General features: G+C 42.8%; 1 protein-coding gene and 1 long non-coding RNA gene across 2 annotated transcripts in view; both read left to right on the top strand.

Annotated features, from left to right (window-relative positions):
• Positions 1-217: 217 nt before the first annotated feature.
• Positions 218-5,395, top strand: LOC121171019. Its single transcript, XR_005886078.1, has 2 exons — positions 218-345; positions 4,847-5,395. It is a non-coding gene; the product is annotated as an uncharacterized LOC121171019 (long non-coding RNA).
• Positions 5,396-5,876: 481 nt separating this feature from the next.
• Positions 5,877-16,396, top strand: part of LOC121170707 — a 35,224-nt gene continuing 24,704 nt past the window's right edge. The window contains exons 1-2 of the mRNA XM_041001947.1: positions 5,877-6,393; positions 7,720-8,598. Of these exons, the coding sequence (XP_040857881.1) occupies positions 6,351-6,393; positions 7,720-8,598 (922 nt within the window). The 5' untranslated portion in view covers positions 5,877-6,350. The remainder of the gene's footprint in view (positions 6,394-7,719; positions 8,599-16,396) is intronic.

The following is a 16,396-nucleotide window of genomic DNA, read 5'->3' as shown; positions in this document are numbered from 1 at the left end:
AAAGTTATGACCCCGGCTTCAAATGCTTCAAATATTCTAAGATTGTAGCCCCTATGGAGAAAAGATGTCAGCGTCTTAGGGACCTTCTGAAATCAGCACCTGAGTCCAAAGCAGGGGATGATGTTTGTAGTGGAAGCCTTGCACGTCCGCCACACCTCCTCACTGGTGAGTGTTTCTGTCTCTTTAAGTCCCTTAACCATTCAGCCGTTCCTGAGCCCTGAGCTCTGAGTTGTGTGTGACTTCCTCTGTGTATGTGGGAGGAAGAAGGCTGCTACATTCGCACCGAGGGGAAAGCAGCAAACAAGGGCCTTGCAGACTCTATTCCAGAGCCTGGCACCAGGGAAGGTGAGCCTGTTCCAGGTTTGGGAGCACACCGGGGTGAGGGCAGGAAGCAGTCAGTGCCTAAAGGTGTGGTTCCAATGAGGTTGACTGAGTGAGAGCTCCTGACAGTTAGGTGGAGGACGGGGAGTGTGATCTGGAAGGAGTCACATGTTTCCAGGATGATAAGGGTGATCCAATTTCCAAATGGACTAGATTTGGAAAGAGTGGTAAGCATTTTCACCAACTCTGGAAAGGACACTCCTTATTTTTGGACTAAATCCTTTCTGTTTCCCTTCTGCACGGTTCATCATTGGTGAAGACCTCTTGTTTCAGCCAAATTCTTGCTCTAACCAGCACGCTAAATATACACAGCTGTTTTAGCTCTGTTCCGGTGTCAACTACAAGAATATGTTGTTTCTTTTTTAAATACACTTTGCTTCTGAGTTGTTTTAGATTTATAAAACAAATATTGTGAAGGATCATGAAGAGCTCCCGTATTCCCCACACTCAGCTTCCTCTGTTATTAAAAACTCATGCTATATTTGTCACAACAAATAAACCATACCCAGATTCCCCTATTACTGGCATCTTGCACCGGTTTGATATATTAGTTAAAATTCATAAGCAGTGCTCAGCTTCCCATAGTTTTTTGAGACTCCCAACCTTTGATGATCACCGTTCTGAGTTCAGATTGAGGGACAACAGGCAGTATCTGACTTTCCATCTGCTTTATTTTACTTCGCATCAGCTTCTGCAGTTTCACCCACTTTGCTGCAAAGGACAGAATATCATTATTTTTGCGGCTCAGTAATGTTCTATTGTGCTTATACACAACATTTTCTTTATCCCATGATGGACATCTTAGCTATTATGAATATTGCTGTAATAAACAGGATGAAGTGGGCGATTCATGTCTTTTGGATATATATCTGTTCTGGATTTCTGGATAATACGGCAATTTTTTTTGTAGTTTAAAAACATATATATATGAAGATATGTAAAGAAATCTGTGTATGTATATATCATATTTTCCATTCCCCTTTCTCTATATCCTACCAGCACTAGTTGCTTTCTGTCTTCTTTATAATAACCACTGTAACAGTGGTACGGTGACAGCTCGTTGAGTTTTTGAACTGTATTTCACAGGTGGCTATCACACTTTCTAACGTCCTAGGTCATTTGTATCCATTTTTTGATAACCTTGTGGTCATGTACTTTGTCCATTTCGTTTTTCTTAAAATTCATATAAAATTAACACATTTCATGTACTTCATAGTGCAGATTTAGGAACACAGAATACTTCCCACTGTATCCTAACTCCTGCTCAAATTCCCACTCTCATTCCTTATCTTTTTTTCTTTTTCTTTCTTTCTTTCTAATATTCGCAATGGCGCACTTTCACTTCACTGCACAATCACAGGCTTAACACTGCACTGGGGAAAGATATTAACGCAGAGCAAGCAGAAAAAAATACATAAAGGCCTACTTTTCCTCAATGTTATACACAACTCTTGTATGCACTAATAAATCCCAGAATGTCACTCTCATTATAGATCGCATTTTTTGTGCTCCATGTATTAGTTGTCGAGAGAAAACATATGATGTCTTTTGGGAACTGGCTAATTTCATGAAGCATAATGGCTTCCAGTTGCATCTGTTTGGTTGCAAAACACAAGACTTGATTCCTTCGTGTGGCTGAGTAGTATTCCACAATGTGAACGTACCATTTTTTCTTTAATCAATTATCAGTTGATGGCAATCTGAGTTGGCTCCATAATTTAGCTATTGTGAGCTGAAATGCAATAAACATGGGGGGGGGGCGAAATACTCCTTCACACGCTCATTTAGCTTCATTTCAGGAAATTGCCAGGAGTGGAATGGCTGGATAATATGGTGGATCTATTTTCATATTTCTGAAGAATTCCTGTACTGTCTTCTGTAATGGTTGTAAGAGTTTACCATCAACAGTGAATTAGGGGAACATGTTCCATCCTCTCCAGGATTTTAAAAAAATTTTTTTGGATGATAGCCATCATAATTTGGGGGGGGGGGAATAAAATCTCATTGTGGTTTTTCTTTGTTTTTCCCTGACAGCTAATGATCCTGAGTATTTTTTACTTGTCTGCAAGATATTTGAATTTCATCCTTTGAAAAATACCAACTCATATCTTTACCCATTGGTTTTGTTGTTGCTGCTTCTTGAGCTCTTTATAGCTCCTAGATATTAATCCTCTGTCAGTTACACAGTTTTATAGTTTTCAAATATTTTTTCCTGTTCTGTCGGCTGCCTCTTCACTTGGATGGGTGCTTGCTTTGAGTGCAGACACTCTCTTAGCTTGATATAATCCCATTTGTTTGTATTTGCTTTAATTGCTGTGCTTCTGGGGTCTTTTCCAAGAAGTTTTGTCTTACAGAGTTTCCCTAACATTTTCCTCTAGTAGTTTGATGCTATCAGGTCATTTATTAAGTCACGAAGAGATATGTGATTACTTTATCCCTGCATCTTCTCAGTTGTTTAAGTCATGCAGGGTGTTGATTTAGATTCTTGATCCATTTAGAGCTGATTTTAATATAAAGTTTTAGGTATGGGTCTTGTTTCTTCTGCACACAAAGATTCAATTTTCCCAGAACTATTTGCTGAAGAGACTGTCCTTTCTCCCTGGATTGATTTCAGTTGGTTTCCCAAAAATTTAGTTGGCTGCAGATATGTGGGTTCATTTCTGGGAATTCTACCCTGTTCCATTGATCTTTATGTTGCTTTTTGAGCTAGTACATGGTTGCTTTTATTACAATTATCCTGTAATAGGTTTTTTTTTAAGATTATTTATTTTTATTACAAAGTCAGATATACAGAGAGGAGGCAAGATAGAGAGAAAGATCTTCCGTCCGATGATTCACTCCCCAAGTGACCGCAACGGCTGGTGCTGTGCTTACCCCGAGCCAACATCCAGGAACCTCCTCCAGGTCTCCCACACGGGTGCAGGATCCAAAGGCTTTGGGCTGTCCTCAACTGCTTTCCCAGGCCACAAGCAGGGATCTGGATGGGAAGTGGAGTTGCTGGGATTAGAACTGGCGCCCATATGGGATTTGGTGTGTTCAAGGCGAGGACTTTAGCTGCTAGGCCAAGCTGCTGGGACCCTGTAATAGGTTTTGAAGTCCAGATTTGTTTTTGTTGTTTAAGATTGTTTTAGCCAATTGGGGTCTTTTTTATTTCTTGATGAATTTTGCTATCTTTTCTACACTTAAGAATGCACTAGGTATTTTGATTGGGACCACATTGAATCTTTCACTAGTATGACATTTAATGATATTAATTGTAATAATTCACAAACATGGTTGATTTTTCCATATTTTGTGACTTCTTCTATTTCTTTTTTTAAAGATTTATTTTATTTTTATTGGAAAGTCAGATATACAGAGAGGAGGAGAGACAGAAAGGAAGAGCTTCTGTCCAATGATTCATTCCCTAAGTCACTGCAACAGCTGGTGCTGCACTGATCTGAAGCCAGGAGCCGGGAGCCAGGAACTTCCTCCAGGTCTCCCACGCAGGTACAGGAACCCAAGGCTTTAAGTTGTCCTCAACTGCTTTCCCAGTTTACAAACAGGGAACTGGATAGGAAGCTGGATTGCGGGGATTAGGACGGGTGCCCATATGGATTCCCGGCGGTTCAAGGTGAGGACTTTAGCTGCTAGGCCACCACACTGGGCTCTCTATTTATTTCTTTTATTTCTTTCTTTAATGTTTTCTAATTTTTGTTGCATAAATGTTTCTCCTCCTTGATTAAATTTATTTCAAGATATCTGAGTGGTTTTTTTTTTTTTTTTTTTTTTTTTTTTTTTAGCTATTGTGAAGCAGCTGATCTTACAAGTTCTCAGCCATGGCATTGTGTGTGTATATAATTGTATGTTTTGCTTTTATATTCTGCAACTTTAGCAAACTCTTATTGAGGTCATTAGTCTTAATGCAGTCTTTTTTCCCTATATATACAGAATTATGTCATCTGCAAGCAGGGGTAATTTAATTTCTCGTTCCTAATTGGTATCCCTTTGATTTCTTTTTCTTGAGTATTGGCTCTGATTAAAACTTCCAGAAGTGTATTAAACACCAGTGGTGAAAGTGGGCATTCTTGTCTGGTTCTGGAACTTTCCTCCATTTTATTTGATGCTGACTATAGGTTTTTAATATATTGCCTGTATTGTGCTGAAGTAGATTCTTTCTAAACCAAAAGTTTAAGTTTTTTTAAATTATGAAATGATATTGTATTTTATCAACTGCTTTTTATGTATCTATTGAACTAATCATGTGGTTTTTATTTTTCACTTTGTTAGTGTGATGCGCCACATTTACTGATTTGCACGTATTGCATACCAGGGATAACTCCCTTTTGGTCTGGGTGAATGACCTCTCTGATGTTTTGTTGGGTTTGATAAGCTAATATTTTGCTGAGAATTCTTGCATCTATATTCATCAGTGATATTGACCTTTAGTTCTCTTTCTTTAATGTATCTTTTTTTTTTTTTCTAGTTTTGGAACTAAGGTAATGCTGGCTCATAAGAGGAATTTGGAAAGATTCCTTCTTAACCGAATTTTTTGAATTTCTAATATCTCTGGATCTTAACCACTTTTTTCAGATAAGTAGCCTGTCAACATTTTATTCCATTTTGTTAGATATCTCTTCAGTTTAGTCACTGATTTCTTTGCCGTGTAGTGGCTTCTGAGTCGGAGACAATTCCTCTGTCTGGTTTTGCTTTCGGTGCCTGTGCTGTTTGAATCTTATCCAAGAAACCATTGCCTGTGTATGTAAATGTTTCTTCTATGTTTTCTTTTAGGAGTTTCACAATTTCATGCTTTATGCTTGGGTCTTTGACCATCTTGAGCTGTTGAGAGACAAGGATCTAATTTCATTCTTCTTTCTGTTCCTATCCAATTTTGCCTTCATGCTTTGTTAAAAAGACTGTTGTTTTTCCAATGTTTGTTCTTTGTATGTTTGTCAAAATCAGTTGGCTACATGAACATGTATTAATGTCTGGGTTCTCTGTCTTCTGTTGCATTGATTTCTAGATTCCAGAGTTAGTGAACCACACCCTGATACCCAGTTATACTCATTCTATACCTAACTTGCTCAGAGTTTCTAGTAGTTTTTCATTATCTTTTGTAGTACTGCAGCTTGGGATATAATTTATTATTTTTCATCTCTGATTTTATTTATTTAAGACTTTTTTTTCTGGTCCAGCATAGTAGCCTAGTGGCTGAAGTCCTCGCCTTGCACACATCAGGATCCCATATGGGTGCTGGTTCGTGTCCTGACTGCTCCACTTCCCTTCCAGCTCCCTGCTTGTGGCCTGGGAAAACAGTGGAAGACAGCTGAGGGCACCTGCTTAGAGGGCCCAGAAGAAGCTCCTGGCTCCTGCCTTTGCATCAGTTCAGCTCTAGGAGTTGTGACCACCTGGAGAGTGAACCAGTGGATAGAAGATCTTTCTGTCTCTTCTCTTTGTAAATCTGACTTTTCAATTAAAAAAATAAATAAGTCTTTTCTTTAAAAAGTTTCTTTCCTTTTAAAAAAAGATTCTTTTCTTTTTTGTTTTCAGTCTCACTAAAATTCTGTCTGTTTATAAGTAGAAACAAATCAAACCAAAAATAGCAAGAGGCAAGAAATAATAAGAATCAGAGCAGAATGAAGTTAAAGCTGAATAATAAAATAATCCCCCTGAAGCATCAGCAAAATTAAAGGCTATTTTTTTACAAGTATATTGATTTCAAGATGCAAAATAATTTTTCATACAGCTTGTTGTTTTAATTTTAGCAGAATTTATTACTACTGACAAAGTTTCTTTGACTTCTGTCTAGCTGCTTGTCTTTCCTTAAAAACACACACCTAGATGTTAAGACTTGCAGGCAGGAGCCAGGTCTTGACACTGATGTCATTGTGGTGTCACCGATGGCTTTGGTCTTTGACTAATGTACTTCATTCTATTGATGGAATGAACAAATAACGAATAAACTGTGTTTGGGACTCTTGCAGGCAAGCATGGGAGGACGGAAGATGGCGAGAGATGAAGAAAATGTCTGTGGTAAGGACACATCCCCTCCCCTCTCCTCCCACCTCCCAGATGGGAGCTTAGGGAAAGAGGAGGGAAGGGACTTCCCTAGGATTGCACAAGAGTAAGACCTGGAAGACCCCCAAGACTGGAGCAGAACACCAAGACCCAAGGTCTGCACCACAGCTGGATCTCTGTCCGCGCTCTGCTCTGAGACGCAAGCCTTTCTCTGGGTTGCTGAGGAATAAAATGAGGGGAATAAATTTGCTCTGACTGCAGCAGAAGGCAAAGAGACTACAAAACATGCATTAAAGTGAACATCAGTTAGCAGGCAGACTATATTAACAAACAAGGATGGAGGGATAAAATGGATGTGTTTTTTCTGAGAATAAGTTTTTAAAAGAAGAGTGTGGAAGGAAAGAGAAAGGTGGGAGAAGGAAAGAGATTTTATTAAGCCCTCTCAGTAGTTCTAGCAGAAACCATGATGTATGATGATTGCTATTTTTGCAGAGGTGATTTGGGAGAGACTGAGCAGCTTCCTTAAGGTTACCCTGAGAGGGGCCCGGCGCGGTGGCGCAAGTGGTTAAAGGTCCTCGCCTTGCACGCCCGGGATCCCATATGGGCGCCGGTTCTAATCCCGGCAGCCCTGCTTCCCTTCCAGCTCCCTGCCTGTGGCCCGGGAGACCCAGAGGAGGCTCCTGGCTTCGGATCGGCATAGTATCGGCCCGTTGCGCTCACTTGGGGAGTGAATCATTGGACGGAAGATCTTCCTCTCTGTCTCTCCTCTCTGTATATCTGCCTTTCCAATAAAAAAAATAATAATAATAATAAAAATAAATCTTTAAAAAAAAAAAAAAGGTTACACTGAGAGCACTTGGGGTGGGGGTGGGGATGTCTGAGACCTCAGAAGGTGTTCCATCATCAAGCAGTGCTGCCCGACCTTTCCTCCCCGCGGCTGGCATCTGGGAGAACAACATAGAATCCATTGACACGCTCAAACATGGGATGGGGTGTGGGTGCCTGGCTATGGATGTCCAGTAGTTAACTCAGATAAAGCGATGACTGGAAATTCTAGAGGAGCCGTTTCTGGCATGTCCAGCAGTGTTGCAACATCTGTGGGTGCGTGCAGAAAAGTCAAATTTAGAAGGAGAATAACAGTATGCACCACTCAGGAGTTCAAACTGTATAAGCAGATGACTGCTCTAAAGATTTGGTAAAAAAAAAAAAAAAATGGCTGTTGGGTGGGGAGAGAATTCAAGTCTCTATTCCACCCTTTTTTGTTCTACAAGCAAGAAGGTTTCCATTTTGGAGAGCAAGTTGGGTTAACTGCCAGGAGATTGACACCATTTGTTCTTCCAGGTCTAGAAGATGACAGCCAGTCCTTCCAGGCTCCCAAGCTGAGACTCATCCTGGCTGGGAGGACAGGAGTGGGGAAGAGCGCCACGGGGAACACTCTCCTGGGTAGGAAGATGTTCCTCTCCAGGCTTGGAGCCTCCGCCGTCACCAGAACGTGCACTGTGGCTAGTGGCAGCTGGGACAGGTGGCACATGGATGTCATTGACACCCCGGACATCTTCACCTCCGAAGTCTCCAAGACAGACCCAGAGGGCGTGGAGAGAGGTCGTTGCTACCTGCTCTCCTCCCCAGGGCCCCACGCACTGCTCCTAGTGACCCAGCTGGGTCGCTACACGGCCCATGATCAGGAGGCTGTGATGAAGGTGAAGGAGATGTTCGGGGAGGATGTGATGGCACGGACGGTCATTGTCTTCACCAGGAAGGAGGACCTTGTCGGTGGGTCTCTACAGGACTACGTGCGCTGCACGGACAATCAGGCCCTGCGAGAGCTGGTGGCCGAGTGCGGAGGCAGAGTCTGTGCCTTCGACAATGGAGCTACCGGCAGTGAGCAAGAGGCCCAGGTGAAGCAGCTGCTGGGCCTGGTAGAGCACCTTGTGAGGGAGAATGCGGGCAGCCACTACACCAACAAGGAATACTGCTTTGTGCAGTCCCTGCCTTGGGCCAGCCCGGAGCAGCGTCTCCAAATGGTGGCGGAGAAGGTGAAGGCCCGCATGCAGAGGTCTACTGCAAAATGGCCACTGACCTGGCTGTGGAAGTGGCAGAAGTCGCTAGGTAGCAGGTGGAGATGGAAGCTGGTCCTCGTGTTGGGGGGCTCTCTCCTGCTCTGTGTGTTACTCTGGAGGTGCCAGCCCGAGGTCTTCACTGAGGTCAGTCGTGAGCAATAGAGGGGACGGGTCAACCACTGGTCTCACGCATCTCTGTTCTGCATCAGGATTCACGCACTTTCCTTTCCTCCACCCCATGACCTGCCGGCTGGAGAATCCAGCCTGGGACCTCTTGGAGCTGGGCCCATGCTGCAGTTAAATGATGGCTGTCACTCGTGCCTGTCTTCCCTAACCTGAGACTACTTTTTCCTGCCGTTGATTGTCTCCTAAAAATCGATAAGAATATATGTCCTCCCAGTCCCTGTATTTCCCATAGACAGAAAACTAAAAACGAGCACAAAGAACAACCTCAGGACCCTCATGTTGATTTTAATTGAATTTGTTATTTTCAAAAATAAATGCATTGCCAGCTCTTATTGTAGTAAAAGAACTCGAAATCTATAGATGTTTCTGCTCAAGTGCCTTAAATGCCCAGCAAGTAAAGCACTGCACTCTGCTATTCCTAACGCTTTCTGCATGCTGCCGTGTGCCTCTCCTGGTGTGTACGCATGAGAACAGAAAATAGGGGAGAGGAATGTTCCCTCTGTGCTAACAGGGCAGTGAGTCCCTACATACTGTTCTCCTGAGCCCCCAGCAACTTGAAAGTAGAGCATTCCGCCGGTCCGAGGAGGAGGCAGACTCAGCTGCCAGCAGCCGTGGAGGGCCTATGGAATGTCTGCTGCCCAGCAGAGGCCTTCTCGTCAGCATACACACTCATAGGCAACCCATGCAAGAACAGTAACTCCTGGGACATTTTCAACTTAGAGACAAATCAAAACATTCAAAAAAGTTTGGAATTTTTTTCTTCTAGGGTTTGGATCTCCCTAAGCACGTTGGGGGTATGGGGCAATTCAGTGTAGACTGAGGGTAGGTGGCTTGGTTGTGGATGCTGGAGCCACTTCCTAGCTCTCCATATGTGTAGGGAGGAGTTGGCTCTCTGTTCCAGGAAAGAGCCCTATTGTTCCTCCAAATTCAAGCAATCATGTTTGTTTTGTACCCAACACCACTACCCTCACACACAAACTGCCAGCCATCCCTAATTCTGCGGGGGAAATGCAAATACCTCTCCCTACAGTGTCTTCTGCCTGCTGCCTCCACAGTCCGAGGATCCCAGGTGATCTACGGGGAGACGTGTAGACAGGAGAGCATCTGCCAACAACTGGGACAGTATTGGAGAGAAAGCCTACGAGTCCCTTACATGCAAAGCTAGTGCATGCTGGTGCTTAAGGAATGCCAAGGCATTGCGCTGGGACTTGCTGTCTTCAGGAGCAGACAGCATGCTAGTTTAAGGAATCTTGATTTGGTTTGCTCATTTTCCAATATACTATTGAGGGAGGCAATTTGGTGTGGTTTGGAAGACACTGCGTAGGCATCCTCATTCCACTTCTGTGCTGGGTTGGAGTCCTGACTCAGAAATGGCTATTGCAGGCATTGTGAGAGATTTCTCCCTTTCTCTCTCTCTCTGTCTTACTCTGTAGTATGTAAAAATTAAAGCCAGATTTTAAAAAACCAAAACAGTGTGACCCTCCTTTAAACAGTTATATTGTGACATACATATATATATGTGATATACACATATGCATATATACATGTATGTGTATATATATACATATATATATGCATACTCTTGTAACAAACAAGCAGAGAAAGAAAAAAAAAACTCTGCAATGGACACTCTCCTGATCATTGCTGAAGATAAATGAGACCAGTATTGCGGCAGTGGGTGAAGTTAATGCCTGCTATTCTGGCGTTCTATCTAAGCATCGGTTTGAGTGCTGGCTACTGCACTTCTAATCCAGCTCCATGCCAATGTGCCTGGGAAAGCAGTGGAAGAAGGCATAAGTGATTGGGCCCCTACATACACATGGGAGTCCTGGGTTAAGCTCCTGGCTCCTGGCTACAAACTAGCCCAGCTCCTGGAGATTGCTGCCATTTGGAGAATGAACCAACAAATGAAAGACCTCTCTCTGCTTATCTTCTCTCTCTCTCTCATTCTGCCTTTCAAATAAATTTAAAAACACAATTTTTTAAAAAAAGATTTATTTTATTTTTATTAGAAAGGCGGATATACAGAGAGGAGAGACAGAGAGGAAGACCTTCTGTCCGATGATTCACTCCCCAAGTGAGCGCAACAGGAGATGCTATGCCGATCCGAAGCCAAGAGCCTCTTCTGGGTGCAGGGTCCCAAAGCTTTGGGCCGTCCTCAACTTCTCTCCCGGGCCACAAGCAGGGAGCTAGATGGGAAGCGGGGCCGCCGGATTAGAACCGGTGCCCATATGGGATCCCAGGCGTGGAAGGCGAGGACCTTAACCACTGCACCATCGCGCCAGGCCCCAAATCACAAATTTTTAAGAAAAAAAGAAATTTGGGAAAAATGGTAGCAGAATATATGATGTAAGCAACGGGAGGTCTGGAGGTCTTAATCCTTGACTCAAGTCAAGTGAGCAACATTTGATTTCTGCTATTCAGTTGAAGTATGAATCCCAGAGATTTCTCCAGGCTCAGTGAACGAGCTAGTAGGAATACAAGGAGAAACACTTCAGGGTCCCGAGGATAAGGCTGTTGTCTGATTCAACCTGCACCCAGCGAAGGCTGAGCCCACAGTGGGGAAAGGGAAACTGCTTTGCAGCGTCACATAGGATAACCTGTGTATATGAGGGGTTGCCCAAAAAACGAGGATGCCATGAAAAATATATAAAATATTGATGGCGGGACTAAAATTTATATACTGTGGGGTAACTGGGTATCCATCTGCAAAAAAAAAGCGAATTAACTCAGAATAAATCAAGTACAAGAGTTAAAACTACGAAATTCTTTTTAACATAAGAAAATGGTTGACAGAACACAAATCAAAAATACCTCAAGTGTCTTCACAGAATATATTTAATATATTATAAAAAAACTGACTTTAGCAAAATTATAGTTCCCATCAATTCTACACAATCAAAACAGAGGTTGGTTTTCACCTTCTTGAATGAAATTAGTGTTGTTCTGAATCTATTAGTTAAAAATTAGAATTAGAAATGTGAAGAAGCAAACCACAAAATCAAAAAGACACATAAAATTTAACATTAAATTTAACCCACAGTTAATAGTAGGTCACAGTTCTTTAAGAATAAGAAATATCAAAAGGAAAGGCAATCAAGTGGAACTCACACTTATAAAACATGAACATGGTTCAGCTCTGAGCCTCAGGAGTCAGCCTCATCCAGGCAGACAACTGACTGGCCTCAGAGTGCTTGAGGTCATTCAAGTGAACACCATTTTGGTGGTGCTTACATTGAAATGACTTTAACTGCTGAAGACATGCAGCATTTGTATTCCAAACTACAAAACTCTACCCTCTCTGACTGTCAGAGATCCAAAGTCAGGGCTGCTGCTGCTGTGTTACAGCAGGTTCCACTGCTGCCTGCAATGCTGGCAGCCCATAGAGTGCCAGTAGGATTCCCAGCCACTGCACTTCCCAGCCAGTCCCCTGCTAGTGAGCCTGGAGAGGCAGTAGAAGATGACCCAGTGCCTGGGGCCCTACCACCCATGTGGAAGGCCTAGATTAATCTCTACAAGTGACTTTAACCTGGCCTCACCCCGTAGTCTTTTGGGGAGTGAAATAGTGGTTGAAAAACTCTCTCTTTGGGCCCGGTGTGCTAGCATAGTGGTTAAAGTCCTCGCCTTGAATGTGCTGGGATCCCATATAGGCACTGGTTCTAATCCTGGCAGCTCCACTTCCTGTCCAGCTCCGTGTTTGTGGCCTGGGAAAGCAGTCAAGGACGGTCCAAAGCTTTTGGTCCCTGCACCTGTGTGGGAGTCCTGGAAGAGGCTCCTGGCTTTGCATTGGCACAGCTCCAGCCATTGTGGCTGCTTGGGGAGTGAACCATCAGTTGGAAGATCTTCCTCTCTGTCTCTCCTCCTCTCTGTGTATCTGACTTTCCAATAAAAAAGAAAAATCTTAAAAAAAAGGAAGAAAAGAAAAAACTCTCTCTCTCTCTTTCTCTCTCTCTCTCTCTCACACACACATTTACACACACTTCCTCTTTTTCAGTGACTTTCCTTCAAATAGATTTCTTTTAAAATAAAGAAACTTGCCATCAATGAAAAAGACATGCACACGTTAAATCAAGTTGAAGATTGACAGGACATTGTTTCAAAAGCTCTCTGCCAGCACATGGAGCAAGGTGTGGCTAACACAAAGTAAGGAGAAAATACCAAAAGGATCAGATACAGCCCCCCCCCGCCCCCGTTTCCCCTGGGTGCTGCTCCTTAGGCGGGGCTGAAGCCACTTTGACCAGCTGACCTTGAGAATGTCCTAATAATCCTAATTGTTGATTGACACATGCGAATGAAACATGGCTAAGCAGATACCTACATAGAGCAGCTTCCATTGTTTCCTAGGCTGGCTTCTTACCTGAAAGTCCTTGCTCTCCTAATAAAGCGAAGTCAGTTAAACTTGCAGAGCACAAGAAAAATGATGGTGTCTGTTCCAAATCGTCATTTATGCTCTTTCACATCTTGGAAATGATTAATTTTACATGCAAGCTCCAAATTCTCTCACTTCATAATAGTAATCAGAAACAAGGATGCTGATTAGCTAGCTCTTCATCTCTCCTTAGGTCGTGAGAACTTGATTTCTTAGGGTTTGGAAAAGTATTAACACCAATTAATACCTGCTCCAGTTTGCAGCAGAATATATTTTATTTAGCTCATGCCACAGTCAAAAGTGCAGGCTAACAAGCCTGGCCTGGATGAGGCCATGGTGGGGTTTTGGAGACTCAGAGAAAACCCCATTGCTTCATCCTGAGTCAGGATGTGCCTGCGGAGAACCCAGCATGGAGCTTGAGCAGAGTTCAGTGTGCTCTCCATGGTGATGCCTCTCCCTGACCCAGATTTAACGTGCCCTTTGTGGGCCCCATGGCTTTGCACTCCTGCCTGCAACATGACCACAACTGCATTTGACAAGTAAGACAGGAGGTGGAGGAGGTGAGGCAGGAAGTGGCCGTGATAGGCAGGATGCTTACCTTGTTTAGCACAAGTGAATTCACAACAGTTCCACTTGCTGCCTATTTCTTGAAGTTGCAGAATTTATAGGAAACAAAGAATGTATGCTGTGACATGCTGAGTTGTGCAAAACAGCTGTTCCTCTTTGCTCTGGTAAGGTTTAATTTAGAACAGTTACCATGTAGCATGTAGTTGAGACCACTTTATTTTGGGGAGGATCAGAGTGGAGTAAATACAGAATGAATGTCACATTGAAACCAAAAAGGAGAAATAAAGGCAGCAGCAGATTGTACAAAAAAGTCCCAGAGAGGGGAAATTATTGAAGTCTGTCTGAAGATTAGTTCAGCCTTTTCATTCTTTGCCTATGTCCAATCTCCTACCTGAGCTTTTCTGCCATCATTACTATCACAAAATATGCAAGCCCACAGGGAGACTTTCTGGACTTTGAGGGAATGTAGCCAAGGAAGTCAAGGCAAGCTGGCAATGAAAGGGTCAGATGTGGCCTGAGAGCCGCAGAAATCCCCGTGAGCAAAGTGTGCACCTTTGCCTGTTAGTTCATTGGCTCTTCTGTGCCAGGTGGCAACAACGCCAGTATCAGTATCTACACATTATTCTGAATCCCACATAGACAGTAACATTGAGCAAAGGTGGTTTAGATTAGCATTCCCCTCCCTCACACCCGACTATCAAGCTCAGAGTCCTAAGGCTGGTCTCTCTGTTCCTTGTGGCTGCTTTGGGGAATGCTGTTCTGAGCATCAACATGGTTTATAACTACGCTCATCCAGTGTCATAGTAGTACTGTGGGAATGTGGCCTGGGGCTCATGGTCAACATTGTTTGTAACTACATCCACCCAGCATCACAACAGTACTCGGTACATGGGCTAGGGTACGTGCTCAGCGTGGTTTGTAACTACATCCACCCAGAGTCACAGCAGTACTTGGTACATGAGTGGCGTTTACGCTCAACGTGGTTTGTGACTCTGTTCACCCTTCACCACAGCAGTACTTTGGGGACATGGGCTCAGGTTCATGCTTTGTTCTTTGTTAGTCAAAAATAAAGTTATTAGAAGGCTATGTTCTTCTCCCTCTAGGAGAGGATATTTTTACTCTTCCTAGTTACAGGTGATTATTAGATTTGGGTTTTTTTGACCTATGGATTCATCACTCCAAACTCTGTGTCTTGGCATTTTCATGGGATTAAGCCCTATCCCAAAAACATTGTCTTGACTTGATTATAGTACAGATTGTTATTCCAAACAAGATCACATTCTCAAATACTACGAAAAAATATTCCATAGGTGTAATTCAACAAAGCTTGTGTAATAAGAAAGAAATGGCATGTGACATGTTTCTTTTCCTTTTTCTGTTGTGTGTGGCATGTTTAATTTGCATGTAAACATCCTCAATCTCTTCTTTCCAATCCCAGTTGCAGTTAATAAATTAATTTAAGCAATGGTTGCATATAGCTCTATTAGGAACACGACCATTGCCGTGGGCTTAGAGTTGGTGTCTTCTGACCTGTTATTCAATCGTTTTTACAAACTTTCTAGACCTTTCTTTCTAGGTGAGTCTTTTTTTTTTTTTTTTTTTGGCTTCTTCTTTGGAAACAACACAATTTTTTGGTGGAGTTCTGACGATCTAAAATTCAGTCATAGTTTCTGTTCATGCCATTTTGTATCTTAGAAAGAATGAAGGAGATATCAACATAAAGGTTAGTGTCTTGAACATAGCAGACTCTCAACAATTTCTGGTCATATTCTGTCTTAATAGTTTAGGCTGCTGGAAAAAAAAAAAAAAAGGTCCCATGAGGTGGGTTTGCCTCTGCAGAGTGCCTCGTGTACGGCATGAGTACTGAAAACAGTACTCTCCCCTGCTGCGGAAACAAAGTATGCTTAATTCTTCACAGCAAGGTTTTCAGGCAGGCACTGGAAGAAAGCAGAAACTCATTTGATACTATTGTTTCTATCTCATGTTACTGTTCCTGTAATGTGTTATTAAGTAAAGCCTTGCATTTGTCTAATATTGTAGTGACACAGAAAAAGCTCTGAGTGTGCTTGCTCTCTCAGATATACATGATATATAAAATTGTAGTATATTCATGGTCATGGTCAAGAGCCAAATGGAACATGATCACTGGTGTGAATTCTGAGAACTTGCCTTCAGTGTTTCCAGAACAGGGGGTTAAATCACTCTGAGAACATCTTCATCCCGTACGGAAGTGACTGGTGGGAGTCCTGGCCTCTCCGCTTTTGATCCAGCTTCCTGATAACATGATCCTGGGGAGGCAGCAGTGAATTGCTCAAGTGCACGTGTCCCTGACTCCTAGATGGGAGATTAGGGATGAGTTCCTGTCTCTTGGTTTACCCTGGCCCTGCCCTGGCTGCGGTGAGCATGTTGGGAAGTGAAACCAGCAGATGGGAGGTGTCTTTTCATCAGCATGAAAGTAAACAAAAAACATTTCCAGACAAGACTGAAATCCCTCAATAGATAAACCCAGGAAAATAGATTCCTACAGAGTCTGAGGTAGAAAAATTTGGGACAGGTAGGAAGATTAGGAAGGAGGGTTTATTCTCCAGGTTCATCTTCACCTGTTAAGTCATACATGTCTGCAAACCTGGGATAACCTCATGCACAATCTCCAGAAGCTCTGTGGTCATTGCTGTGAATATCCCAGGCTTCAGTGTCCCCTTATACAGTGTTGTTTCCTAGTATATTAGATTCTTTTGGTTTTGTGCCTCAGTACTCTTAATCTACCAATGAGTAAGCTGATGTCTTCCAGAAAGACTACAGTAAAAAAAGCTGAGTGTACAGTACACTCAGTTCT

Source organism: Ochotona curzoniae, unplaced genomic scaffold (genome assembly GCF_017591425.1).
Source record: "Ochotona curzoniae isolate NIBS_2020 unplaced genomic scaffold, NIBS_Ocur_1.0 scaffold_2476, whole genome shotgun sequence".
Lineage (NCBI taxonomy): Eukaryota > Metazoa > Chordata > Mammalia > Lagomorpha > Ochotonidae > Ochotona > Ochotona curzoniae.
Note: the sequence above shows the minus strand (reverse complement) of the source record. Positions and strands in the feature narration are given on the sequence as shown.